The sequence below is a fragment of the Brassica napus genome, chromosome A9 (assembly GCF_020379485.1).
Source record: "Brassica napus cultivar Da-Ae chromosome A9, Da-Ae, whole genome shotgun sequence".
Lineage (NCBI taxonomy): Eukaryota > Viridiplantae > Streptophyta > Magnoliopsida > Brassicales > Brassicaceae > Brassica > Brassica napus.
This window is the reverse complement of record NC_063442.1, coordinates 10,409,228-10,437,183: the sequence shown is the minus strand read 5'-3', so window position 1 is coordinate 10,437,183 and position 27,956 is coordinate 10,409,228. Positions and strand designations below refer to the sequence as shown.

The 27,956-nt window shown below is 32.9% G+C and overlaps 2 protein-coding genes and 2 long non-coding RNA genes across 40 annotated transcripts; 2 read left to right on the top strand and 2 right to left on the bottom strand.

The window, feature by feature from the left end:
* Nucleotides 1-8: 8 nt before the first annotated feature.
* On the top strand, nucleotides 9-1,816 carry LOC125577853. Its single transcript, XR_007316253.1, has 2 exons — nucleotides 9-1,147; nucleotides 1,230-1,816. It is a non-coding gene; the product is annotated as an uncharacterized LOC125577853 (long non-coding RNA).
* Nucleotides 1,817-5,551: 3,735 nt separating this feature from the next.
* On the bottom strand, nucleotides 5,552-9,232 carry LOC106366580 (callose synthase 3-like). 3 transcript variants are annotated; one of them, XM_013806203.3, is made up of 10 exons: nucleotides 8,899-9,232; nucleotides 8,750-8,805; nucleotides 8,445-8,676; nucleotides 8,253-8,353; nucleotides 8,015-8,139; nucleotides 7,615-7,914; nucleotides 6,908-7,139; nucleotides 6,430-6,587; nucleotides 5,927-6,348; nucleotides 5,552-5,853 (listed from the first exon to the last, which is right to left on the bottom strand). In XM_013806203.3, exons 1-6 carry the CDS (start codon nucleotides 8,930-8,932, stop codon nucleotides 7,869-7,871), a joined length of 594 nt encoding a protein of 197 aa, XP_013661657.1. In that variant the 5' UTR covers nucleotides 8,933-9,232; the 3' UTR covers nucleotides 5,552-5,853; nucleotides 5,927-6,348; nucleotides 6,430-6,587; nucleotides 6,908-7,139; nucleotides 7,615-7,868. The 3 variants fall into 3 exon arrangements, with proteins under 3 accessions (XP_013661657.1, XP_013661656.1, XP_022548270.1); XM_013806202.3 differs by having other exon boundaries at nucleotides 8,750-8,826; nucleotides 8,899-9,216; XM_022692549.2 differs by lacking the exons at nucleotides 5,552-5,853; nucleotides 5,927-6,348; nucleotides 6,430-6,587; nucleotides 6,908-7,139; nucleotides 7,615-7,914 and having other exon boundaries at nucleotides 8,479-8,676; nucleotides 8,750-8,826; nucleotides 8,899-9,207.
* Nucleotides 9,233-15,230: 5,998 nt separating this feature from the next.
* On the bottom strand, nucleotides 15,231-18,018 carry LOC106364289. The gene is made up of 3 exons (XR_001273155.3): nucleotides 15,950-18,018; nucleotides 15,640-15,768; nucleotides 15,231-15,507 (listed from the first exon to the last, which is right to left on the bottom strand). It is a non-coding gene; the product is annotated as an uncharacterized LOC106364289 (long non-coding RNA).
* A 116-nt stretch (nucleotides 18,019-18,134) lies between these two features.
* On the top strand, nucleotides 18,135-27,815 carry LOC106362854 (splicing factor U2af large subunit B-like). 35 transcript variants are annotated; one of them, XM_048739833.1, is made up of 15 exons: nucleotides 18,135-18,195; nucleotides 18,376-18,521; nucleotides 18,603-18,734; nucleotides 18,771-18,813; nucleotides 18,920-18,993; nucleotides 19,581-19,657; nucleotides 19,758-19,805; nucleotides 19,880-19,939; nucleotides 20,033-20,093; nucleotides 20,175-20,287; nucleotides 20,378-20,756; nucleotides 26,944-27,011; nucleotides 27,110-27,245; nucleotides 27,360-27,427; nucleotides 27,521-27,815. In XM_048739833.1, the coding sequence occupies exons 2-15, from the start codon at nucleotides 18,494-18,496 to the stop codon at nucleotides 27,659-27,661; spliced, it is 1,428 nt and encodes a 475-aa protein (XP_048595790.1). In that variant the 5' UTR covers nucleotides 18,135-18,195; nucleotides 18,376-18,493; the 3' UTR covers nucleotides 27,662-27,815. The 35 variants fall into 35 exon arrangements, with proteins under 35 accessions (XP_048595790.1, XP_048595786.1, XP_048595788.1 ...); XM_048739829.1 differs by having other exon boundaries at nucleotides 19,578-19,657; XM_048739831.1 differs by having other exon boundaries at nucleotides 18,143-18,195; nucleotides 18,379-18,521; nucleotides 19,578-19,657.
* The last annotated feature ends 141 nt before the right edge of the window (nucleotides 27,816-27,956 follow it).

The following is a 27,956-nucleotide window of genomic DNA, read 5'->3' as shown; positions in this document are numbered from 1 at the left end:
CTCTTGAATTAAATTGGCCATAGCATTCTCTAAAGTAATCCCCTGAAGCTTCAACTATAAATGGCTTTGTTGCTTGGGATAAACAGTGGCGAGTTCATCTGTTTTTCTTGCCGATTTAAAAGCTGGATGCTATTCAAACACCGCCGAGGTCCCTCTCCTCAGATTAAAAGAGGCAAGAAATGTTAAGAAAGGTGGTCTCCATAAAGAGAATGTGACTCCGGCTAGCCACCACCGTGTTTTGTTAGCTCTTTCTACTCAACCTTTTGATAGTCCGCTCTTATTATATGTTTCTAAAACAGTCAAACTGTCAACGAGAAGGTACCTATTCTTATTCCTAATTTTTTGTTTTTGGATTTAACGTTAAACTAAGTCGTCACTAACCATAATTTATTTACTCTGTTTTTTTTTTCAGTTGATTTTGTTTTTTTTGAATATTTTTTTCAGTTGATTTTGATTCATGTTCAATAGCTTAATACTTTCAAAAATCTATTGAGGGAAGGAGTGATGTATGGGCTTCGTGGTGTTGATGCCGCTGGAAGCACGTTTCACTGACCACACGAGCTTTGTTGAGGTCACGGAACAAGTGACCATCCCAGCAGAGAAGTTTCGTTTTCAAAAGTATGATCAACTCATGGCTTTGGCTAACACCAACGTAGATTTGTCCGGTTTGTATAACAATTTTGAACTCATACTTTAACCGTATAGTAGTATCAGCACTGTTTTCAATAATGAAAATCATTCCATTCATCATGTGATGATAACAATCTAATTAGACAGGTACAAAACCAATCAACTGATCTATCTTAAGTTGTTTAGTATTTTGTTAGTTTGATTAAGTGAGTCCACTGATAAACCAAACACAACTATGCGAAGCTCATAGTGTGTGTTTAATAAAATTGATTAAGAAATCAGATCGCAGTCAGTTGATTGGATTGCAGGAAAGACATCTCTTTCTCTCTGCAAAGCAAAACTGGGTTAGATCCAGCGACTATAGCTTCCTTGTGCTTACTGATAAGTTCAAAGTTCACTCATTTATGAGACTAAACCTGTGATTCAATTTCATATAATGGAAATATTCCAGAACAAACTTAGGATGAATTGGATGACTTCAATGCTTGGTTAGATATCTCTCCACTCTAAATCAAATGTATGTGAAAGTATATTTTTTTCTTTTCTTATCTTATTGATGTAAGAGATGGTAAAGAGTGTCCTTTTTCTCTGTTGTGCAGAAGAAAATCTGCAACTCTGGAGATGTAAATGAATGTAAATCGATGGAAGCTAAAATCAGAAAACAAAAACTTGATTTTGTGAAGCCTGCTCTAGGGCTTAGCTTATTATACGTTTTGTGTTCTGTAAATATTATATAATTTTGGGGATCTCGGATGTTTTGTGGTTGTAATTCATGCCATCATTGAGAAGAGAAAAGTACACTCATATGGTTATCATATGGTTATTGATTTTGTGCTGACTAATAGATTCCCGGTTAAAGGTGTAATCAGATTTATCAGGATGCCATGATGTGTATCGTTCCATAGGTACCTGCACGGCCTGAACTGCAGTTTTTTGGAGTTAATGGTTCGTGACCCTCCAGTTTATTAGGTTTCAGATTGTCCCCCGGTGACCAGGAGATATTTGATATAAGAAGCTATATCAGGCAATTTCATTGAGTTTTTTTTTCTTGAATTATATAGTTGGATGTGTAACTGATGATTTTTGCAACTGTTTGTATAATTCAAGACTAGATCATGATGTAGCATTTTGAAATAATGCCAATTGTAAATAGTTGTTAATCAATGTTTGAGATTTTTTCCATACATATGCTGCCATGAAGCTTTCTTAATATAAGAGAGAGGCGGAGGGACTGAAAAAAAAAACAGAGTAGAAAAGTTATGACCTTAGACATTTCATTAGATCTACGTATTGCAAAACAACTCTTTGATTTTCCATACACAATTTTTTGTGGATTTATACTATTTGGAGATGATCAATGATTTTGCCAGAATCTCGAGAAGCTTCTTGAATGTTTTCTCATATTGCTACTTGAATATGGCAATCACTTGAAAAGGTTATATATATGTGGAGCATCAATATAATGATTAAAATTATAATCATCGCATGTACTAATGTCTAACACACGCATTGTTTTTCTTTAGTTTTCTACAACACTTATGAAATAAGTTTATGATCCTTCTCATTTGACGATTTAAAAGCCAACTACGACAGGAGAGATCTTAAGTTGCAACTAATTATGAAGTTCAACTCATTCATACTGTTTCAATCAATTTTGGTCTACAATAACAATGATTCTCTAAAAATTAAACAACGGCCAAAGCGTGAAACGGATAACAAAACTTAAACCTTTTTTTTTTCATTGACAAAACTTAAACCTAAAAACATCACAAGATGGTCTAACCCACCCAGGTAGGGTGAATGGGTGATAATTTACAAACGTCCACATGAAAATTACGTATAAAAAAAAACAACTTAAATCTAACGCGTCTTTATCCCAAAATTTAAAACGTAACTTGCACAGAATTTTTAGCAAAAAATACCAAATAATTTCCAAAAAAAACGAGAATATAATTGTGGAAAATTAAAAAAAAAACTACTACTTGATTAAATAAAATAATAATAAACAGAGTGGTTTAATCGTTTGATCTAAGATAACAACACATAAAATGCACTAACACTATTAAGTTCTGACCCGTTTCACTTATCTAATGGTTTAAGTTAATAGCCAAAACACTTAAAAACACATACACGTTACAAGTAATTACGGAAAATTAACTCAGTCAATAATCACTGACAAGAACACTACCATGCATAAGTTGAAACATTTAATACAATTGCAAATTCCACAAAAATATAAATTAGACCCTCCTGCTAGAATAAAAAAACTCATTATCAATACAAAATTCCAAGATGAACGGAGCTCACCCACTATCAACACTCGAAGAACTCCCTCAAGACATCCAAGGCGATATCATCTCAAGAGTTGCACAGTCATTAAGAACTACCGCACGTCATGTCATGCAATCATGCCCACTACTGGCCAAAGAAGCTAAAGACAACCGTATTTACAAGAATATATGACCATCAAACTATTATCCATCCATCCAGTTGCTTCTTTGACAAGGTATAACGATCTCATGTCAAAATTTTTTTTTTCAGCTGAAAACATAGAAGTTCATTATGATAAAGGCATTGAAGAATATTTTTTTAAAAACAATCCCAAGCCGGCCTCCATCATCTACAAACATCAGCAGACGTTTTGTACATAGATATGCAATTTACCTATACGGTCTAACAATGCTTTGCACGGGTGAGAAAAATGTTGATGAAACCTATATTAATAAAATTGGTTGGAAGCAAGACCATAAATTTGACGATCAGTGTTCGAATCGCTTTAAGAAATTATTACAATGACATTAAGAAATTAGTACATGGAGTTCGTGTTAAAAAACTCAAGTCTATTAGACAAAAAAAAAACTCAAGTGTTACTCAACCACTTTAAAAGCAACGAAAGCCACAATACTATGCCATCCGGACAACATCAACAAGAGGTACGAGAAATGCTATTTTTCAACCAAATGACTAAATTTGTATACTTTATTTTATTCATGGTCATTTTTTAACTTAACATTAAGCATCAGATCGTCGCAATTTTTGTATTTCAACAAGAACAAATATTTGTGAATTTATGATGGTCACAAATATTTAATTTCACTCTGTTATGTTCAATAATTGACTATTCCTTCTTATTCTCAACGATATTATATTACGTAAAGTGAATGTCCATACCAAAATAGTAATAAACTCAAGAGAAAAAACAAAGCATATTCCATCAACAAAAATATTTACACGTCCATAAAACACACAAAACTCTTAAAATACAGTTACTAACGCAAATTAAGAAAATAAATTCCTCACATATATTTCAAATAAAACATTAAATCAGAAAACCAAACATAACAAATATTTAGCACAAATGTCAAACAACCACAAATGAATATTTAGCACAAATGTCAAACAACCACAAATATTTCATTATTCAATTAATTTTACTAAATAATAAAAATTTATAAACATTTACATTATCTAATTTTTTTATTAAATAATTATTTAGATTTATTTTAATTTATTTTTTAAATATTGTATACATGACATCTAAACCAGCAATATTAGCTGGCGCACCCATGTCAACACAATTACAAAATACAAAATAAAATAATACACTACTATCAGTAACCACTATTAAATAGATCCAAAAACACATTATCAACTCATTAAAAAACACAATATACGAACCCGGCGCGTAGCGCCGGAATACCGCTAGTATACCTATAAATCCAAAGATTGACATATCATCCAAAAAGGATCATAAATGTACGTAAGAAAGCATAACACAAATGACTACTATTTTGCCTACGATAATTATTTGTTGTATTGGTATATTTAGTTCTAAATAAAATTTGATGATTACAAAATGTTAAGAAGTTATGTTCTTAACATATGATTGTAAAATTTAATATGCATAAAAGTAAAATGTAAGTGTAGTTGCAAAATCTTGTTTAGATGTACACCATAAATTAATTAATAAATATGAAAAATATAAATTTATTTTATTTTATGTTGGGTCAATTCAAAATATAATTATTTGATGATATATTTTTTTTTAAAACTCTTAAATAAATATATAATTTCATTAAAATCTTATATTAATAATTCTCATATATAACTTTTATAAGATTTACATAAATATAAACAAAACATTGTGTTTTATATCTTTTACAATGAAATTCATTCTAACTTTTATCCTTTTCTCAATATTTAAGTGTTATATTATATTCGTGGATCACACCCAAAATTACGTATATAAGATCTCGATACAAAAATAAAAAGTAAAGAATTTAATATAAATAATTGCTTGAGTTTTATTATTATTATTGTTGTTTTATTTTGAATTTTTTATAATACTTTTTATTATATGTATTTCATGTAAAATGTTATAGTTTTCTGTTTTGAAAGTTGTTTAGTAATTAAAAATAATGATTAAATCTAAAGTATAATATATGAATTATGTGATTGTAAATTTTTCTTTAAAAATAAGATTCATTTAATTTTTTTTACTTTCTTTAAGTTTACTAAGTGTATTTTGGTAGTTATTTTTCATTAAAAATTGATTGTTTAATGTCTAAATATTTACAAATAAATAAAATAAAAATTTTAAGAAAAGAATCTACAAATAAAGTTTTGTGAAACTATTACAAAACAAACAAATATAAATTGATATAATGATTTACGACATGTGATCACTCTAAATACTAAAATTATGTAAGTACTAATTTTATAAGGTTAAGCAATTTTAACTTTGTGGAAAAAAGAAGTAATTTTTAACGTAGAGAAAAATGAAATAACTAAGAAGAAATGAATTGAAATTAGATCTAGTGGGGTGAAGTTATATATAAGTGTTTGAACAAATACAAAGAAAATATGGTTGAACTTTTTGGGGAAACGTTGTTTAATTTTGAGTTTTTGTTGTACATTTGTAAAGAAAAACAAAATTTATTCCAATAAAGAGAACAATAGCTGTAAACATATCCTTTAGTTTTACATCAATTAAATGCTCTAAGCTATTGTTTCTAGTTTTATTGAATATGCACGGTACAATACAATTATTTAGGATAAAGAAGTTTTCTACTACAAATCTTTACTCGTCTTTATATTCTTAGCTTCCAAGTCATAGTCACCATCTCTATTACATCTACCATCAATTTCTCTCCTGACCCCGTCTTGCGTTGTCATAGGATCCTCCAGTATCTCGTCTAACTTCTGCAATGGGCTACGGCCCTCCTGTAAGAAGCATAAGTACTATGTCATCATATCCATAAACAAAGAACACATGACATTTGTAAATGAAACTGACCTACGGGTTCTAGGCCTGTCCCTCAAAGGTGACTGGCGGAAATACAATTGCCTATTTTCCTCTTGCTCAGAAGATTTTGATAGCATCATAGTAACAAATCATGGCAGCATGACCATCATCATTGCTTTTGGGAGGCCAAGCTTTTACTGAATGTTGTCTAGATGCAGATGTTCACTGTCCTAATCATATCATCCAGAGCAGATCTCATGTTGGCTCCCAACCATTACCCTCTGGATAGAAACATGGACGGGATCTTGTTACGAATATAAGAAGCTGACTTCCCAACATATTCATTTCCACTAAGATGATGAATATCTTCTTCCTAGGAATCCCATATCAAAACACGTTTTCTACCCGAACCACTCATTCTCACTCACATGTAGTTAGGCCGCGAACTATAATTGAATATCTAAGAAGATAATCTGCAGAGAGATATGTAGGAAAAAAAAGATTAAATACGCAATAAAGTGAAACTTACGTGAGAGTTGAAGAAGGAATCTTACGTGAATTCATAAGCCGTGTTCGTATTCAGGGAAACCAAGCTCCACTTTAGGGAAAAAGGCTGCATCTTTTACGAATAATCCTGCAGGATTGGAAGGATTTTTCCAAAGGGTACAACAACTTTCTTTGCATATCCTCCTCCAGAAAGAAGAGCATAGATCTGAGACAAATAGGGCAGTGTTGTCAGAAAGTTTAAGAATTTAATCTAAGCATATGTAGAGGATTTGAAGGCAATCCAACATAAACTGGACAAAGCTTAATCAACAGTTAAACAGATGAAAACAAATTGCAATAAAAAACTAATCCAACACTATCTTAATTGTTCCATCAGTGTATACTAAGTCAATAAGAACATGAAATGAGCACCAATCAGCATATTTACACCAATCCTATAATCAATCTCATATATATCAAAGGAACTGAACACAGACTGAGTATTATAATTCGTAACCACAATCTTGTAAACTTAGTAATCTCTACCTGGTTTCCGACTTTCCGGTGAGTGACAGACATGAACGATGGATTCGATGGTTATGGAGCACTGGATACCAATGGCAAGGGATAAAGACAGGTGGTGGAGAGTATCAGTGTGACTCAGAGCAGTTCCTTCAACTAGAATAAGAACCTCATCTCCATACACTTCTGTCTTCCACTTCTCGGAGTTGCAGAACCTCTGACGTTCCTGGCTCGAGATCATGATTGCCTTAATTCTCTGTCAATGAAAACCAAAGCAAGGGTTTAGAAAGAACTTTAGAAAATTAGATGAAGATTAAAAGATCTAAAGAAAATATTCTTCATAACTTAAACTCACCAGAAATAAAATTAGATTGACGGTTTTGTTTGGTGAAGGGGAGTAGCTAAAAGCAAAAGGATATATGTATAAGGTATAAAGATGAAGGAATAGAAAGAGTTTTCGTGACGTTCGAATGTTTCCGTAAGAGCACCATTATTCTAGAGACCCTAAATGGGTCTCTTATTTGTGCTCCATTGCAAGTTTTTTATTTAATGGTTCTTTTAAATAAATAGTTTTAATTAAACACCAATTTTTTTTTTCTTATTAAACTGGAACCTTTTCTTTAAACATAGTATATATCATATTTTAAACATTGATTTTAAAATAAAAACATAAAAAATAAAAACGAAAGAATTTGTTTGATGACTTTGTGAGAAGAATAGAGACGACTAACCTCAGGATATCATATCTCATAATCTCAGGATATCAAATAATCGCTTGATTTGCACCGTCAGGATCGAGAGGTAGGATATTATAATGGACATACAACTGTGTCTTTTCTGCAACCTTGTCTTGAGCTTCCAAAATCCGAAAAAACAACTAACATCATTGTAGCGTTGCACAGGAGATGGGAAAAAAGATAAATGTATCAAAGAGAAAACATTATCTCTCGGTCAACCTTAATAGACTGTGTAAGATTAACAGCCTTCAACACCTCAAACAAAACATTAGCAGTTTGGTATGCCTTTGCCAGCTGATGAATTAACAGCAAGTAAAACCATCAGTTAATGAATTTGATGCTCTCAAACAGTGAGAGAACACTAATTGACATTTTGAAGTAAGTTTAGACAAACCGGTCGGCCTTATCAGCAGCATTTTGCAAAGCTTGAATATACTTCTTATAGTAATGTTGATAAAAGCTCTGCATCTCACGGGCTTCACTTTTCTTAACCCTGCCCATCAGTGTAGGATCATGTTCCTGCACCAAAAATTAAAGAAAAGGTAAGAGCACATTTAGTTTAAAACAAAGAGATCTTCCTAAATCTGACACAAGCACAAGCTAAGCAGGGCTATTTTGAAATAAAGGCTCACTCTTTCAAGACGCTGTAAGAGTGCAGTCTTAAACTGCCGAACACCTCTTCCACTGGAGGTGGGATCCAGCCTGTGAGCTTTCTCGAACGCATAGAACCGACCTAAGAGGAGAGAGCAAAAATAAACAATAAAATCCCAATGAGCAGACACAACAGATCACTTGCCAAAATAGCAAGGAGGGCAAGTGGTTACAGGGAAAAGCAACTCTAGGGTTGCTAGATTCAACCTCATTAGCAACACGGAGAATAGGGGCAATCTCAACAAGCAAGGACGGAACAACTTGACTATCGAATGATTCTCCGAGATTACCAACTGTCTGAGTCCTCATGATCCGTCGCTGCTGAGGTTGGGACGGTCCCTGGTCAGGACCACCACCTCTCGAAGCCGTCATTGCTACCTTAAACCTCCAGGTTAATAAAGGTTCCTATTTGAAGCAAAACACCACATTAGAGACGATAATGAAAAACTAAGGGTTTAGATCAAGGAAGAGAACATACAGAGATAGAGAGAGATCCGGAAGAAACCCTAACAATGATTTCGTCGCCCATACTCTCTACAAAACACACACCCAAACCTAAAATAAAAAGGTAAATCAGATAAGAAAAACAAAAGGAAAATGAGCAGTGTATGATATTATTCAACTTACTGCTCATATTAACATCATATTCGAATGATAACATTGGTTATGCTGCAGAAGCCGTTAGATCCGGGCCCCGATCCTCCTTCGTCGAGAACGGCGCAGATCTCCTCCGCACGGCGGAGTTACTCGGTGATTAAGCTCATTCAATGGATTCCTTTCACAAAGAAGAAGGTGAAATGAATCCATTGAATGAGCTTAATCAAGGATTCAGTTAGTAGTGATTTACTGGTGGAGATGAATTGAAGAGCTGAGAAACGGAAGAGATGGAAGTTGCAAAGCCACGGGAAAAAAATAGGTCTACAAAAGTCGGAGACAGCTCTTGTGGCGAAGTCAAAAAATGGGCTACACTATAACAGCCCAAACAACAAACAAAATCCACCGAAAGCCCAAACAATTGACTTAATAAATGACGTGGATGAAATGATGCATTCCCATTGGTGGAATTTTCTGTCCGACGTGGATGCCGTAAGAGGCCTTCATTTGCTCCTTTTAGTATAGGTTAGATAAAGAAATGTTCGCCTTCTCTCCCGTGAAGCCACGTCATCAATTCGTGCGTTCTGGGAGTGACACATGTCCCATTTTATATTTAGGGACAAAATAAATGAATGCAGTTAAGGGTAATTGAACTCAACACCTCTAGCGCTGGTAATTTCTCTTAGAACCACTAGGCTAAAGTCACTTTTTATAAATATGTGGCCGCGAAAATACTTATTATCGTGTCAGCTGGAAGTCCATGCTTCTTCTGCTCGTGGCCAGGGCCGACACTGAACTGACGTCAATATGAAGATCGTGAAGTTAAAAACTTTGCTCCAAACAGTTTTGCAATGTTTCCAACCTTTATAACTTGATGCATATAATATATATCAAAATACATTTGTTGTACACGCTTTTATTAGTTTTGCTTTTAAAAGAAGGTATCTACAGTTATAAATGCTTTGTGCCAGTGTAGTAATGGTTGAAAAATCTCTATACATATGTCATTTTAAAATAACACTCAACTTCTATATATAGTCAATACATATGTCCATGTTATATTCTAGACTAAATATTTTATCTTTTAAAAATATAGAAAACAATTTTTTTAGTCTACAAGCAAATGTTGTAGAGCAAGTATGCATTATACAAAATAATATATATTTAAAATCCATACACAAAAACATAAAAGTTGTTATAAGCCTCTTTCTGACACATGCACACTCCACTATGAATAAGAATTAGAAAAAAATAGTATTGTCATCAAACTTTATCACAAATCCACATTTGTACATCTATAATTATGAGTTGGACAATTAGTTAATTTGATACAATACCAAAGCAAGAATAATCGAAAAACAACTATACCACTGCATACTAATAAGTAAGACATAACAAATAACCAAATTCTTGAATCTTAAAACAAAATTCAACTCGAGCATTTAGTGAATATCAAATTAACTAATATCCCGCCCGTAGGGCGGGCCGACCCTAGTTATATATATAACAAATTAAATACCAACAATGTATTTTTAAAGAACAGGAATTAGAACTGTTAGAAAATAATGTTTACAAACCTTATCAACTAAGAGATCAATTAGAATCATGTCTGTTTGATTAAATTATATTCTCTCTGTTTCTTTTTGTAAGATGTTTTAGCATAAACACATAAATTAATATTTTTTTTAATAAAATCACTTGATTACAACAAAAAAGTTACTAAAAATAGTTAATCATTGTTATTCTGAACAAATAAGACAAAAACTACACATTAACTATTAATATTTTAATCTATTGTTTTAATAGTTTTGCATAGAAAATTTCAAAACCTCATACAAATTGAAACAAAACTATCTTCTAAAACATCATACAAAACACAAAAGGAGGGAGTATTAGTTTTATCTTAAATAGAGTAATTCAAGAAATAATTTTCTTGTCCACCTTCAAGAAGTGAAATAAAATGTAAGATAAATAGAAGGAGTACAGTCACTAGAACAAAAAACTATGTTTGATAATTTACCCATTTGGTTTATAGATTCTGAGCGCCAAAGAGTCTATGAATCTTCTAACTATACTAAGAACTAGGTTATGATCCGCGTCGCAGAACGAACATTATGTATACAAATATTTTTCACATATTATTATTTATTTTGTCTTTATTTACGCATTATATGTATAATTAAATTAGAGTAAGTACATGAATTAAAACAATACTTTTTGTTTTTTTGCTTTAATTGTTTTGGTAAATAAATCAAAATAATCTTTTTATTTATTTTATATAATATATAATTAAATTTCAAAAATATTGACATCAATATATAATATATATATTTAATATAAATTTTATTATTGGGCCTTTCTCCTCATACGATTTTATTACTAATTTCATATTTGCTGAAATAAAAATGTTTAAACCATTAATCACAAAATTTTCTAAGTGACATTTTTTTCAATGCAAATTTTAAAATTAAAGTATTAAGCTCTCAATAATTTTTCAATACAAATTTCAAAATTAACATATTTGTGTATTTTATATGGTATTTATATATATTTAATATAAATATCTATTAAATGAAACTTCATATTCATACGTTTTTATGATCATATATCTTGTTATACAATAAAATTTAAACTATTTTATCAAACAAATTTCAGTGCGGGACTTTAAACATTTTTAGTGATTTACAATCATTTTAAAAAATTCAAAATATAACATATACGAAAAATAAAATTTTTTATTATATGACTGATGTGATTTTTAAATTTATTGTAACAATACAAAATTAAAGATTCTTATCATATATATATATATTATTCACAGTAATTAATTGTCATATATATGTTAATCATATTAGATAATTTCATAGCTTTTATTTAAGAAATGAATGAAGAATATATTTTTCTGTACTACTAATCAATTTGATATTTAGTTTAATAAAAATTATAATATATGTTTAGATGGACCAACATATTTTTCTAAGGATTATAAGAATCATCCTAGTGATAACACGTGACTACCAAAAGATGATGTAACGCTTCTCAATTAATATATAAAAGATTTGTGTTCGATTGGTAAATTTTGAGATGCTTCTAATCTTCGGGGGGGGGGGGGGGGGGGGGGGGGGGGGGGGGGGGGGAGGGGGAGGAGATTATTGGAACATGACCTTTTGTGGAATTTGATGATTTTAATTGTTGAGAGGATTTTACAAGTTAACTAGATTAAACAAATTTTATCAAATATTTTACACTGATTTTCATTATTTCTGTATAGGATTCTATTGACTGTTATTAACTTTTAAAGTAAAACATTAATAATGGTGGTAGAAGAAATAGAAAGAGAAAATTTCAATCATTAAAGAGGATGGTTTAACAGGACCATTTCAATCATTAAATAAAATAAAATATTTTTTTATAATTTCGAAATATGTTTTTAACTTTGAAATTTTAATATAAATTTTTTCGATTTTTTCCAAATTGTTTATTTTAAAAAATACTTTTTGAAATTCAAAAATATTTTTTAAACTATTTTAAATTTTTTTACCTTCATTAAATTTTTAATATTTAATTTCTATTTTTAAAGTTATGATATGTGTTATGTTAAAGTTGTGATTTTTATTATTTCATTATTCAATTTTGTGTGTTTTTGTATGTGAGTGTATTTTATTACATAGATTTCAAAAATCTTAGGGGTATAGATGATATTCTCAAATTTGAGTCTTATGAGTAAAAACAAAGAAAATTTATATCACAATAACAATAGAATTTAATAGAATCTTAAGATCAATGAAAACTAAACTTTTCCAATAACAAAAGATTTTGAGTGAAATTTAAAAGTTTGCACTTATTAGGAACATGAACTTTTGTGGAATTTGATGATTTTAATTGTTGAGAGGATTTTACAAGTTAACTAGATTAAACAAATTTTATCAAATATTTTACACTGATTTTCATTATTTCTGTATAGGATTCTATTGACTGTTATTAACTTTTAAAGTAAAAAATTAATGGTGGTAGAAGAAATAGAAAGGGAAAATTTCAATCATTAAAGAGGATGGTTTAACAGGACCATTTCAATCATTAAATAAAATAAAATATTTTTTTATAATTTCGAAATATGTTTTTAACTTTGAAATTTTAATATAAATTTTTTTCGATTTTTTCCAAATTGTTTATTTTTTAAACTATTTTAAATTTTTTTACCTTCATTAAATTTTTAATATTTAATTTCTATTTTTAAAGTTATGATATGTGTTATGTTAAAGTTGTGATTTTTATTATTTCATTATTCAATTTTGTGTGTTTTTGTATGTGAGTGTATTTTATTACATAGATTTCAAAAATCTTAGGGGTATAGATGATATTCTCAAATTTGAGTCTTATGAGTAAAAACAAAGAAAATTTATATCACAATAACAATAGAATTTAATAGAATCTTAAGATCAATGAAAACTAAACTTTTCCAATAACATGAACTTTTGTGGAATTTGATGATTTTAATTGTTGAGAGGATTTTACAAGTTAACTAGATTAAACAAATTTTATCAAATATTTTACACTGATTTTCATTATTTCTGTATAGGATTCTATTGACTGTTATTAACTTTTAAAGTAAAAAATTAATGGTGGTAGAAGAAATAGAAAGGGAAAATTTCAATCATTAAAGAGGATGGTTTAACAGGACCATTTCAATCATTAAATAAAATAAAATATTTTTTTATAATTTCGAAATATGTTTTTAACTTTGAAATTTTAATATAAATTTTTTCGATTTTTTCCAAAATTGTTTATTTTAAAAAATTCTTTTTGAAATTCAAAAATATTTTTTAAACTATTTTAAATTTTTTTACCTTCATTAAATTTTTAATATTTAATTTCTATTTTTAAAGTTATGATATGTGTGTATGTTAAAGTTGTGATTTTTATTATTTCATTATTCAATTTTGTGTGTTTTTGTATGTGAGTGTATTTTATTACATAGATTTCAAAAATCTTAGGGGTATAGATGATATTCTCAAATTTGAGTCTTATGAGTAAAAACAAAGAAAATTTATATCACAATAACAATAGATTTTAATAGAATCTTAAGATCAATGAAAACTAAACTTTTCCAATAACAAAAGATTTTGAGTGAAATTTAAAAGTTTGCACTTATTAGGGATAAGTATCCTACATCGGAAATTCAAAGGGACCTTAAGTAATATATAAAGGGTTATGCCCAATCCACTAATCACCAATTGTTTTTAAGTCAGAAGCCTATATTAAACCCGAATTTAACATTATATCAGAGCCTATATCCTAAATATCCTAAACTCCTTATTAATATAACCCTTTCGACCGGGTATAAATGTAGTGATTAACCCTTCCGGGCCGGATATACAAGTCGTATTAAAACTCGCTCGGTTAAGTATAAATGTCATAAAGTTCCGAGATTTTTGGCTGATAGAAGCTATAATCTCGAAGAGGGGTATTAGGGATAAGTGTCTCATATCGAGAATTCAAAGGGACCTTAAATAATATATAAAAAGATTAGGTCCAGTCCACTAATCACCAATTGGTTTTAAGTCGGAAGCCCATAATAAATCTGAATCTAACATCACTTTAATAACAATAGATTCTACTCAGATTTTAAAAATTCATAAACCAATAACAATAGAATCTCAAAATTTAATAATTCCTCTAAAATTCTTCAACCAATAACCCCATTCTATTGATAAAACATGATTTTGTTAAAACATAGATTTGGGATACTAGAAAATTATTACTAAAACTGTTAAGCACATTAATTATAACGAGGCAATGTGTATTTTGATTGGTTTGAACGCCTTAGGAGCTAAATGCATCTCATTAAGACAATATAAATTGTAAAGGGTTGAGCCTCAGCCTTCATATATATTATTTTATGATTTCAAGTTTTTTTATAACAGTCATCTCTACTATATAAAAAGAACTAATTTAGAGACTCCTAAAACTGTCGAGATAAGACAAAATATTCACAACCAATGAAACTGACACATCAACTATTAAGTGGACAAAGCAAACCCAATATATATTTTAAAAGCCTGTATTTAGTTTAATTATTGTTTTCTTAACAGAGACCCTATTATCGGCCCAAAAATTCAGACAAAAACTTCTCTTCGTCCCTTCGTGACTTCGTCTTTAGAGATGTCAACTGGACGGGCTGGGTGGATTTGGGCATGTCCAGATGAACTTAGTTTTTTTTCTAGACGTTTTTGGTCGAATCTCAAATAGGATCATGTCCAAATAGGACCATAACCAAATAGAACCATGACCAGTTAGACTACCTATGGGGTCCAGACGTCCACTTAATGTAAAAAATATAATTTTCAATTTAAAAGATGTACAAATTCTAAATTTCATATATAACATCTTAAACTTACTTAAACTCCATAGTTTACAAAAAATACTTAAAGTTTTAAACTTAAACTTAAACCTAAGATTAAACTCCATGTTTTACAAAAGGTACTTAAACTTAAACTCTCATAGTTTACAAAAGATACTTAAAATCTTAAACTTAAACTTAAACTCCATGTTTTACAAAAGGTACTTAAACTTTCATGCTTCATTTCTTCACTTAATCTCACTTCTTTATCTTCTTTATTCCACTTTCTTCTTTAGAATCACCTAACATGAGCATAAACATGTAAGCAAAATCATCACAAACAAATGAGCACACAACTTTAGTAGTACCATCAGAAAATTTATCTCCTATAATGTCAAAATGCTTCCAACACTTTGAATGCCTTCGATTTTTACCTCTACTCTCAACCACATTTGTAGAATCATCTTGTACAGAATCAGGATCATGATCATCTTCGTTCTGATCCATCATCTCATCAGCACTCAAATAGGCATCATCATTTAGGTTCAAATATCCTCATTCATCTGAACAAAAGAGATTAAAGACAACCATTACAGTCACAAAAGATATTAATCAAACAATTGCACATAATACACAATAAAAATCATTTCATTCCTTATTTCACAGCCACCAATATCAAACTCAATATCAGAACATACAGTCACATAAACGAAAGCTAAACAGTGGAAGAGAGTGATGAGTCACTTTAAATTAGAGAGGATAGACTGGGACTGGGAGTAGTGAGTTCGAGCTCTTATTTGGTTCCAAATCTTGAAGCCTGCATAAACAAGATGATAACAAACTTAGCATTTAGTTGAGCGACAAATCCATATCAACATGAAGAACCCATCAACAGACCCATCAAACCTAGAATCGCAAACTCATCAAACCCAAAATCAGAAACATAAACAAGTCAAACCAATCAATAAAAACAACTTTATACATTGAATCTAGAAAGACTCATCACTAAATCCCTAAATTGAGAGAGAGAGACTACAACAAACCTGAAACAAACCGGCTAGATAGAGAAGAAGATGAAGTGAAAAAACGGAAGAGGATAAAGTGAAGAAGCTTGAGTTACAAGAGTGAAGAAGATGAAGTGAAGAAGCTCAAAATCGATTTCTCTCGATTATGATTTTGATTATAATTTTTCCCCAAATATGTTAACCCTAGATATTTTTAAGATTTGGGCCGCCCAGTGTCCATGTGGTTTTGCCCGTTTGGGCTACGGGTGTATTTGGACGACGCCTATTTGGACAAAATATTTTCCTGGACATATTTGGGCGTGTCCATTTTAGTCCAAATTGATGTAGACATGGGTTACCCATGGACAGCTTGCCTATTTGACATCCCTATTCGTCTTCTACATTGTTTAATGCGATACACTTAACCTCTCGCACGATCATTAGTGAAATGGCTCCCGTCAATATGGCTCCCTACATCAAATCGTCCAAAAAGTCACGCTCTTCACATCCCTTATTTTCTTCCTATATATTTTCGTCTGATTTTTTTTTGCATCTTACGCTATCTTTTTACATCCGGTACGTTTACGTTTTATATTCCTTTCTAACTTTTCAATTATTCAATACATTGAGTTTTGAGGCATCTCTACTCTTTGCGTTTCTCCTTGATGATGGTTATGAGCTAAAAGCTATGTTTGTTACTTCATATTCAATATGTTTATTATTTTGCTGTCCAGGCGGATACAAAGCTTAGAGAAACGACAAAGAGGCTGGAGAAGCAACTAAGGTAACCTCTGTTTCCTTTCAGGCAAGTTTTAATTTTTCTTTCCCGACTTTTTCTGGGGTTTTTACCTGAATCATATGATAATAAACCTTACTAAAACCTCTGTTTCCTTTCACTGCGGATCAGTACAGGAGCTGATTCAATCAGCAAATGCCCGAGAATTTGTAATCCGATGTAAAAAAAAAACAGATGTGTTTGGGGAAGTTCTTCCTCATGCTTGCAAACTAATGACTGATGTGTTTGATAATGTCATTCAAAAGGTCTGTTCCTACTTGACCCTATGTCTTACATTGCATTGCCCGTCAGACTATCTCTTTTGTTTATTATTTATTTGATCTGCTTCAGTTTTCTAATACTGCAAAACATCATGGAGAACGGTATTCGCGGATCAACTCATGGGACCGATCGTACTACTTAGTCTGCAGATATATGATTGCAGAATAATACAAAAGGTACAAAACCACTACATTCTGTCTGGACTGAAAGAATAGTAAAAATGGTGTACTGAGGGGTGAAAATTTATTCTGCTGTAGGGCTATTCATGTCATAAACCTTTTATCTGGGAGTTAGTTTATCACGTGTACTTGTGACGGCCAGCCCATGAGATGTGTTCGAGACAAAAACGGAAACCATGTGAGACAGAAATACATCGATAAAATTTCTGCAGACAGATTTGGATTCATGTTAGCTGCATTTCGTGGCCAAGTTTGCTCGCTCTCTATGGATCCTTATGGCTGCCATGTGAACCAGAATACATCTATTTTTCTTCTCCTTATTTTGGTAGATTATACTTAGAATATTTCATTTTGAAGAAAAATATGAAGCAAACCATTGGAGAGCATGTTTCTTTATTTTTTTGAAGAATTTCAAATTTTGAAGAAAAAAAGAAGTTAACCATATATTTTATTTTTGTTAGGACAAGAAGATCAAATATAAGAAGCCCAAACATACTAGACCCGTTAATCATAACAGCCCATAACTTATGAACTTGGACCTACTTATACGCATCAACGGTTAATAAAGGCCCGTTTATTCGGCTTCCTTAAACACCAAAGCCAGTACAATCAATTTACGATAGTAGCCTTCTTAACCTTCTTCACCGTATAAAACTTGACAATTCACACTCTCCATTAATCAAATCAAATCAAAATCCTCTGGAGAGCTCGCCTTTCAATTCTCTTGGTGGCGAAGACTCAAAGTCTCGAGTATGTACTCTTCACACCTTCTTTGTTCGATTCAGTTGCCTTTTGTTTTCCTTTGCGTTGCGTTGCATTGCATTAGGGTAATGAAAGTTCAAGATTGGGTTGGGATTCAAAGCTTAAGTAGAGCATCTTGAATTGTATGATGTCATGTGTTAGAAGCCTTTGACATTTGTATCTCTGCAGCAGGATGTTGAAAATGAATCTTCAAGAAGCAGGGACAGAGGCAGGAATAGCAGAGATAGAGATAGGGAGGTAGACCGCCATCGAAGAGATCGTCATAGCAGAGAACGTAGTGAGAGAGATGATCATCATCACACAAGAAGTCGAAGGTATACTGATAGTGTGTTGTTATGTTTCTGGTCAATTAGTGTTTCGTTCTTTAAGTTGATGGTGTCATCATTTATTGGCAGGAGGAGGTCTCGCGATCGAGAGAGAGAGGAGAGACACACGCGACGTTCACGCTCTCGATCGAGAACCCGCTCTGAACGTAGGTCAAGGTCTGAACGTAGATCACGTTCACGGTCAAGGACACGCTCCAAGAGGTACCTTGGCTTCTCTGTTATATTCTACCTTCATTGGAGAGTATCCATACGTGTCTCGAGGGTTTAATCTTTGTGAATTGTATGAACACAAAGAATGTAGTGTCATCTTTGATGTTTATACATATATTTATTTATTTCGTAGTTGTTTCTACTGATGTCTGACCTCTTAATTTATGCCCTTTCAGCAAGAGGGTAAGTGGATTCGATATGCCGCCCCCTTCTTCTGCAATGTTAGCTCCTACTACCGTTGCTGCAGCAGGTATGTCCTTCATCATCTACTCAACGTTATTATATTCCTTAACTGCTTGTTGTTTTTGATTTCTACGTAGTTTTGGAAACTTCATAGTCAATTACACGGTGTGACTTTGGTAAGCTGCATTCTTTATTGCAGATTCATGCTCTCTCCATAGGATGTTTTACCTTTTTTTTTTGTTCCCTGGTGAAATGGTTCTGGAACTGAGAGACTTTCTTTTTTTTTGTCTTTTGGTGGTGTTTGTTTGTGTCTTGTCTTATTGTAGTAAGAAGGCTATGTTGGGTTAGTTTCCCCACATGCGGACAATGAGCCGACCTCTCTAGCGTATAATAGTACAAGGAGCAATCAGTGCAACGGTTGTCATGGGTATTCTTCATCCTCGAATGGCAGCTATATGGCTGTTTTCTAGCCTTAAGACAAATTTTGACACTGCATTTATACTTTTCATATTTTAAAAGTTCATAAGATGTTGGTTTATTCTGTAATCAGCGGTGTAGTTGGTAGGAAGGTGTTTTATGTGGCTTTGTGCTTGTTGGTTGGTCTCTGCTCATCCGGAAAGTAATAATTTCTGATGATTGCTCTTGTTCTAGCAGGCCAGGTTCCTAGTGTGCTAGCTACTCCTAATATTCCAGGGATGTTCCACAACGTGCTCGCAATGGTCCCTAATCAGGTATAAATCCGTACTTTCGCTTGCGTCTCTTTATTTTTTATTTTTTTTCTTGTTTTTATGCGAACGTACTTATAACTTCTCATTATTTCTTCTCACCTAGCAACTGGGAGCGCTTCCTTTATTGCCAGTTCAGGCAATGACTCAGCAGGTAAGATCTATTTTATTGTTTGGTTCTTCACCTTTTATCAAGATTGACTTCCTAATACTGTGTTATGATCGCAGGCAACTAGGCATGCTAGACGAGTCTATGTTGGTGGCCTTCCACCCACTGCAAATGAACAGGTTTTGTTACTTTTTGTCTGTTATAGTCATTTTAAACCACAAACTTTGGCAATATCATTGTATGAGTACTGAGAATCGAACTTCATATTGTAGTCTGTTGCAACATTCTTTAGCCAAGTGATGTCAGCGGTTGGGGGAAACACTGCTGGGCCAGGTATCGAAACTTCCATTGTTTTTTTTGTCTTATACCTTTGACAAGGCTACACAATAACTCATTCTCTCTTTTCATACATAGGCGATGCGGTGGTGAATGTTTATATAAACCATGAAAAGAAGTTCGCCTTTGTGGAGATGAGATCTGTTGAGGAGGCTAGTAATGCAATGGCATTAGACGGAATTATATTAGAGGTGATTCATTATCTCTTTCTCAGTTTAGATGTTCACTCTTCTTTATTAATTACAATATGTATTGACATGTTTAGCTATGCTAATCTCCAGGGGGTTCCTGTAAAGGTGAAGAGGCCTACTGACTATAATCCATCCCTTGCTGCAGCTCTTGGTCCGAGCCAGCCTAATCCCAATCTCAACTTGGCGGCTGTTGGATTTTCCTCGGGGTCTACTGGTGGGCTTGAGGGTCCGGACCGCTTATTTGTGGGTGGGGTTCCCTATTACTTGACAGAGGATCAGATCAGGGAGCTCTTAGAGTCCTTTGGGCCGCTAAGAGGTTTCAACTTGGTCAAAGACAGGGAAACCGGAAACTCGATGGGCTATGCATTCTGTGTATTCCAGGATCCTTCAGTCACAGATATTGCATGTGCTGCTCTAAACGGGATTAAGATGGGCAATAAGACACTTACAGTGAGGCGTGCAGTCCAAGGTGTTAGAAAACAGGTGTTTACATACTCTACCACTTAATTTGTCATTGTTATATATATATATATATATATGTTTTCCAAATATGGAAGAATTATTTAACTTATTGACGTTTAACATCACTTGCCATATAATCTAACGAATATTACAAATAACAATTTATGGAAACTATTCTCGAAATTATTGAAAGACTAATAATGTTTTATTCATTACTTTTAATATTTATAACCTATAAAATAAAATGAACGAAATTTTATATAAGATAATTATAATAGTTTTATCCTCTACTTGATGAACTGTGTTCGAATATAATTATATAATAACTATTTTAAATATTACAAAATCTAAAAATGTTTATTAATATTATTTTTAAATTATTTATCGTTATTTAAAGAATAAATTTATCATAATTTTAAAATAATTTATAAAATGTTTACAAAATGCAAGGCAAAGTTGCACTTTCAAGAGTTAAGTCGAGATCTGGATTAAAAATCCTAATAACTGGTAAAGAAGGGAAGCCGAAGACAAAAACATTGAATGTTGTCTACAAACAAATTTTTCAGAATATTTCGTAGTCACGGTACGTAATTTTAATCTACTTTTTTTCAAATACAAATTTTAAAATATATAAACTGTTGCAATTATTTATATTTTGTATTTGCCAGATGGGTTCTGATGAGTTAGGAGACCGATGACGGTATGTCAATTTAATATTATTTCATGTTCAATAAAATTTAGAAATTTATAAATCTATCAAATAATGTTAACCCGTCAAATTGCTTACAAAATTTATTTAATTTTTTGCACGTTTCTAATTGAATTTGCTTTTTTTTTATCCACAAATGTACTTCATAATTTATATTATTTATGGATAATATTTTGATTTTTTTATATTTTCTTTTAATATGTCTACATAAATGTTTGTTTATTATTTATGGAAAAATAATATTATTCACCTAAATAAAGAATTACGACACATATACAATCCTCCTATACATTAAAAAAGAGAAGTCACTTTAGTGATTTCTGCTGATATGGCATTAATATAGAGCTTCTCAATAAAATTGTTATAATTCTATTGGTTGATTTTTTTGAATTTTATTTTTCATTTATTTTAATCAATCGCTTATGTAGACAAGCCCAAAACTATTGTCGATTTCGTTAAGCCCATATATAGCTAGGAGATAATAATTATCGATTTAGTTTAGCATTGGGTAAAATTTAGAACTAAGACAAATATTAAAAAAATTTCTTATTATTCAAACAGTAAACTTGCGCATGTTGATATCATATTAATTACATTTGCTTAGAAAATATTATAATGTTTCTAATTAGTAGGGGTGGGCGTTCGGGTACCCGTTCGGGTTCGGGTCGGGTATTTTGGATTTTCGAGTATTTCGGTATAGAGGTGTAGAACTCGTTCGGGTATTTCTGTACTTCGGGTCGGGTTCGGGTATTTTTAGTTCGGATTCGGTTATTTCAGATCGGGTTCGGATATTTAGATTTTGAAAAAAAAAATTAAAATTTTCATTTCTCAAGTTTCTTATATTTAAAAATTAAAAATATTAAAAAAATATGTAATATGTCTACATAAATGTTTGTTTATTATTTATGGAAAAATAATATTATTCACCTAAAATAAAGAATTACGAAACATATACAATACAATTCTAATTAATGATAATATAAAATCTGTTACTTCTAAAACTATACACTATTTATTCCATTTTTTGAATGAAAATATCTTCGTAAACACACAAAATATTTTTTGACGTTTCAATTATACATACACACAATATCTGCCTCTTCATACTGACGTTACTGTGTTCCCTCTCGTAAGGTACGTACCGAGAGAGAACACATGATGCGGACCGATCATATTCTTATGCCCGCACAGGGTGCGGGCCGGTCACCTAGTACACATTATATTTTATGTAATAATGCATTTATGCCCTTGAAGTTAACCGGTGCAACTTATTGGAATTTTTTTTTAATTATTTACTACCAAGTTACACGTGAAACACTCTTGGCCATTTATTCCATCAGCTACGTCATCTGCTTTCCTATAAGGTGACATCATCTCTCATTAATTCGTACATATTGGTAACTACTTTTCTAAGTTTCTATTCTATGTGCTCCATGTAGCATGGAACATGAACTGCTATGGATTTTACTTTGACACCACTCATTTTCCTTAACAAAATAAAATTATCTTTACTAATTACACCTCATTACGTTACCTTTTAGAATTCTTTCATATGCCAAATCTATTAATAAGTCTTGGTCATTTATTCGATTAAGTAGTACTCTCTCGCACTTCGTGACGTTGTCTCCATCACATACCTTCACATATTTTAACAGTTTGTATATTCTATTTGAACCATGTAGAATAGAATAAAATATTGTATTATTTCCATGTTTTAATATTTGGATTGGAGTTTATATTTTTATTTTGGGTTTAGTGATTAGTGGTTTTGGATTTAGTGATCAGTGGTTTTGGGTTTAGTATGGATTGTTTAGATTACGTCATCTCTCGTTAATTCGTGCACATTGGTAACTATTTTTTCAGATTTCTATTCTATATGCCCCATGTAGCATGGAACATGAACTGCTATGACTTTTACTTTTACACCATTCATTTTCCTTAATAGAGTAAGACTATCTTTAGTAAGCACACCTTATTATGTGGTTTTTTGGAATTCTTCCATATGCCAAATCTGTTAATAAGTCTTGGTCATTTATTCCATTGATTAAGTTGTACTCTCTCACACCTGGTGACGTCGTCTCCATCACATACTTTCACCTACTTTAACAGTTTGTCTATTCAATACGAACCATGTAGAATGAAATAAAATATTGTATTATTTCCATGTTTTAATATTTAGATTGGGGCTTATATTTTCATTATGGGTTTACTGATCAACGGTTTTGGGTTTAGTGATTAATGGTTTGTGTTTAGTATTGATTGTTTAGGTTTACTCTGACAAAACAGTAAGTAATTCAATGTTAGTATATAAACATTACAAAATTTGTATAATCACCTCTATTCCATTTTGCGTATATAGAATAGTAAGTATACACCATTCACTTTATAACATGTGATTCTCATAACGCCACAAAACCAACGACGTCATGTAATATGTCACTTATAAACTGGTAACTTGTTGTGGAAAAGGACAGAACCGGATAAATTGTGTATCAAATACCTGACATTATATTACGTCAAAATCAAAAGCTAGCTACTTAATTTACTTGCCATATATGGCTAGTTCACAAATTAACCCAAGATAAAATAGAAGAAGCGCAAAAATACTAGACCCGTTAATCATAACAGCCCATAACTTATGAACTTGGACCTACTTATACGCTAAAGGCCCGTTTATTCGGCTTAAACACCAAAGCCATTCCAATCAATTTACGATAGTAGCCTTCTTCACCGTATAAAACTTTTCACCAATTCATTCTCTCCATTAATCAAATCAAATCAAATCCTTAGGGTTTTCTTCCTACAATCCGAGAAGAGATTACAAAGGCGAAGATGAGTTACGACGAAGCTAACGGAGATGAAAACAACAACGAAGACGAGAATTGCGTAGCTCTGGAGAGCTCGCCTTTCAATTCTCTTGGTGGCGAACACTCCAAGTCTCGAGTATGTACTCTTCACACCTTCTTTGTTAGATTCAGTTGCCTTTTGTTTTCCTTTGTGTTGCGTTGCGTAGCATTAGGGTAATGAAAGTTCAAGATTGGGTTGGGATTCAAAGCTTAAGTAGAGCATCTTGAATTGTATGATGTCATGTGTTAGAAGCCTTTGACATTTGTATCTCTGCAGCAGGATGTTGAAAATGAATCTTCAAGAAGCAGGGACAGAGGCAGGAATAGCAGAGATAGAGATAGGGAGGTAGACCGCCATCGAAGGGATCGTCATAGCAGAGAACGTAGTGAGAGAGATGATCATCATCACACAAGAAGTCGAAGGTATACTGATAGTGTGTTGTTATGTTTCTGGTCAATTAGTGTTTCGTTCTTTAAGTTGATGGTGTCATCATTTATTGGCAGGAGGAGGTCTCGCGATCGAGAGAGAGAGGAGAGACGCCGGCGACATTCACGCTCTCGATCGAGAACCCGCTCTGAACGTAGGTCAAGGTCTGAACGTAGATCACGTTCACGGTCAAGGACACGCTCCAAGAGGAGAGTATCCATACGTGTCTCGAGGGTTTAATCTTTGTGAATTGTATGAACACAAAGAATGTAGTGTCATCTTTGATGTTTATACATATATTTATTTATTTCGTAGTTGTTTCTACTGATGTCTGACCTCTTAATTTATGCCCTTTCAGCAAGAGGGTAAGTGGATTCGATATGCCGCCCCCTTCTTCTGCAATGTTAGCTCCTACTACCGTTGCTGCAGCAGGTATGTCCTTCATCATCTACTCAACGTTATTATATTCCTTAACTGCTTGTTGTTTTTGATTTGTACGTAGTTTTGGAAACTTCATAGTCAATTACACGGTGTGACTTTGGTAAGCTGCATTCTTTATTGCAGATCCATGCTCTCTCCATAGGATGTTTTACCTTTTTTTTTTTGTTCCCTGGTGAAATGGTTCTGGAACTGAGAGACTTTCTTTTTTTTTTGTCTTTTTGGTGGTGTTTGTTTGTGTCTTGTCTTATTGTAGTAAGAAGGCTATGTTGGGTTAGTTTCCCCACATGCGGACAATGAGCCGACCTCTCTAGCGTATAATAGTACAAGGAGCAATCAGTGCAACGGTTGTCATGGGTATTCTTCATCCTCGAATGGCAGCTATATGGCTGTTTTCTAGCCTTAAGACAAATTTTGACACTGCATTTATACTTTTCATATTTTAAAAGTTCATAAGATGTTGGTTTATTCTGTAATCAGCGGTGTAGTTGGTAGGAAGGTGTTTTATGTGGCTTTGTGCTTGTTGGTTGGTCTCTGCTCATCCGGAAAGTAATAATTTCTGATGATTGCTCTTGTTCTAGCAGGCCAGGTTCCTAGTGTGCTAGCTACTCCTAATATTCCAGGGATGTTCCACAACGTGCTCGCAATGGTCCCTAATCAGGTATAAATCCGTACTTTCGCTTGCGTCTCTTTATTTTTTATTTTTTTTCTTGTTTTTATGCGAACGTACTTATAACTTCTCATTATTTCTTCTCACCTAGCAACTGGGAGCGCTTCCTTTATTGCCAGTTCAGGCAATGACTCAGCAGGTAAGATCTATTTTATTGTTTGGTTCTTCACCTTTTATCAAGATTGACTTCCTAATACTGTGTTATGATCGCAGGCAACTAGGCATGCTAGACGAGTCTATGTTGGTGGCCTTCCACCCACTGCAAATGAACAGGTTTTGTTACTTTTTGTCTGTTATAGTCATTTTAAACCACAAACTTTGGCAATATCATTGTATGAGTACTGAGAATCGAACTTCATATTGTAGTCTGTTGCAACATTCTTTAGCCAAGTGATGTCAGCGGTTGGGGGAAACACTGCTGGGCCAGGTATCGAAACTTCCATTGTTTTTTTTGTCTTATACCTTTGACAAGGCTACACAATAACTCATTCTCTCTTTTCATACATAGGCGATGCGGTGGTGAATGTTTATATAAACCATGAAAAGAAGTTCGCCTTTGTGGAGATGAGATCTGTTGAGGAGGCTAGTAATGCAATGGCATTAGACGGAATTATATTAGAGGTGATTCATTATCTTTTTTTCAGTTTAGATGTTCACTCTTATTCTTTTTTATTAATTACAATATGTATTGTGTGTATTAACATGTTACCTATGTTCATCTCCAGGGGGTTCCTGTAAAGGTGAAGAGGCCTACTGACTATAACCCATCCCTTGCTGCAGCTCTTGGTCCGAGCCAGCCTAATCCCAATCTCAACTTGGCGGCTGTTGGATTTTCCTCGGGGTCTACTGGTGGGCTTGAGGGTCCGGACCGCTTATTTGTGGGTGGGATTCCTTATTACTTGACAGAGGATCAGATCAGGGAGCTCTTGGAGTCCTTTGGGCCGCTAAGAGGTTTCAACTTGGTTAAAGACAGGGAAACTGGAAACTCGATGGGATATGCATTCTGTGTATTCCAGGATCCTTCAGTCACAGATATTGCATGTGCTGCTCTAAACGGGATTAAGATGGGCAATAAGACACTTACGGTGAGGCGTGCAGTCCAAGGTGCGATTCAACCTAAGCCTGAGCAAGAAGATATATTACTTCATGCCCAACAGCAGATTGCTTTGCAGGTGTGTGTTTTACTTTATGCTTTGTCCTATTATTACTACTATATATCTAAACTTTCTGAATATCACTGATTTAAGTGTCTCTTGAACTTCTGTAACAGAGGCTTATGCTACAGCCAGGAGGCACGCCCACCAAGATTGTATGTTTGACTCAAGTGGTTACAGCTAATGTTCTTGGGGACGATAAAGAATATGAAGACATAATGGAGGACATGAGACTGGAAGGTGGGAAATTCGGTAGGCAATTTCAGTTTTTGTGTTTATGTTCCTGAGGATCTGCCATTTATACACACACTCGAGCTCTTTTTACATGTTTGGAACTTTTGATAATTCATTGTTCTGTGTGTGCAGGTAACTTGGTGAATGTTGTGATTCCGAGGCCCAATGCGGATCATGATTCACAACCAGGAGTTGGGAAGGTTCGTTTTTCAGCTCAGAGAAGTAGTTCTTACTAATTTCATGCATACAGCACATTCGTCCTAATGATAATATTATATTTAATATCAATGCAGGTTTTCTTAGAGTATGCGGATTTGGACGGCGCAGCAAAGGCAAGATCTGGGATGAATGGAAGAAAGTTTGATGGAAACCAAGTGGTAGCTGTGTATTACCCCGAAAACAAGTATGCACAAGGCGACTACGAAGCCTGCTGATCTTTCTTTACTTTCTTTGGACCTCTTAGCAAGAAGTTTGAATCTTTTTTTTTTTAATGTATGGAGTGTTCAGATTATGACTGCATTAGTATCAATTGAGTGTATTGGATAATTAGTCTTTGGTTTCATTGAAACACCCTTTTGAGTTATGTTATTATCCTCTTACCGGTTAGAAATTACCAAGCAATTCTTATATAAGCAATCCATAGTAGTAACCTAAAAGTACCATACTTTTCGCTTTCCTGCCTGGAATAAATTGTATGGTGACTTCTTCGAACAGATTTATATCACTGGC

What these genes read in the sequence shown, in the direction of transcription:
- LOC106366580 (XM_013806202.3), bottom strand. Translation starts at nt 8,932, where the DNA reads ATGTTATCATTCGAATATGATGTTAATATGAGCA. An exon ending in ATATGATGTTAATATGAGCA is followed by an intron (nt 8,827 to 8,898) that starts GTAAGTTGAATA and finishes TTTTTATTTTAG; the next exon opens with GTTTGGGTGTGTGTTTTGTA. An exon ending in CCCTAGAGTTGCTTTTCCCT is followed by an intron (nt 8,354 to 8,444) that starts GTAACCACTTGC and finishes CTCTCCTCTTAG; the next exon opens with GTCGGTTCTATGCGTTCGAG.
- LOC106362854 (XM_048739824.1), top strand. Translation starts at nt 24,291, where the DNA reads ATGAGTTACGACGAAGCTAACGGAGATGAAAACAACAACGAAGACGAG. An exon ending in TCGCAATGGTCCCTAATCAG is followed by an intron (nt 25,831 to 25,930) that starts GTATAAATCCGT and finishes CTTCTCACCTAG; the next exon opens with CAACTGGGAGCGCTTCCTTT. An exon ending in ACTGGAAGGTGGGAAATTCG is followed by an intron (nt 27,246 to 27,359) that starts GTAGGCAATTTC and finishes CTGTGTGTGCAG; the next exon opens with GTAACTTGGTGAATGTTGTG.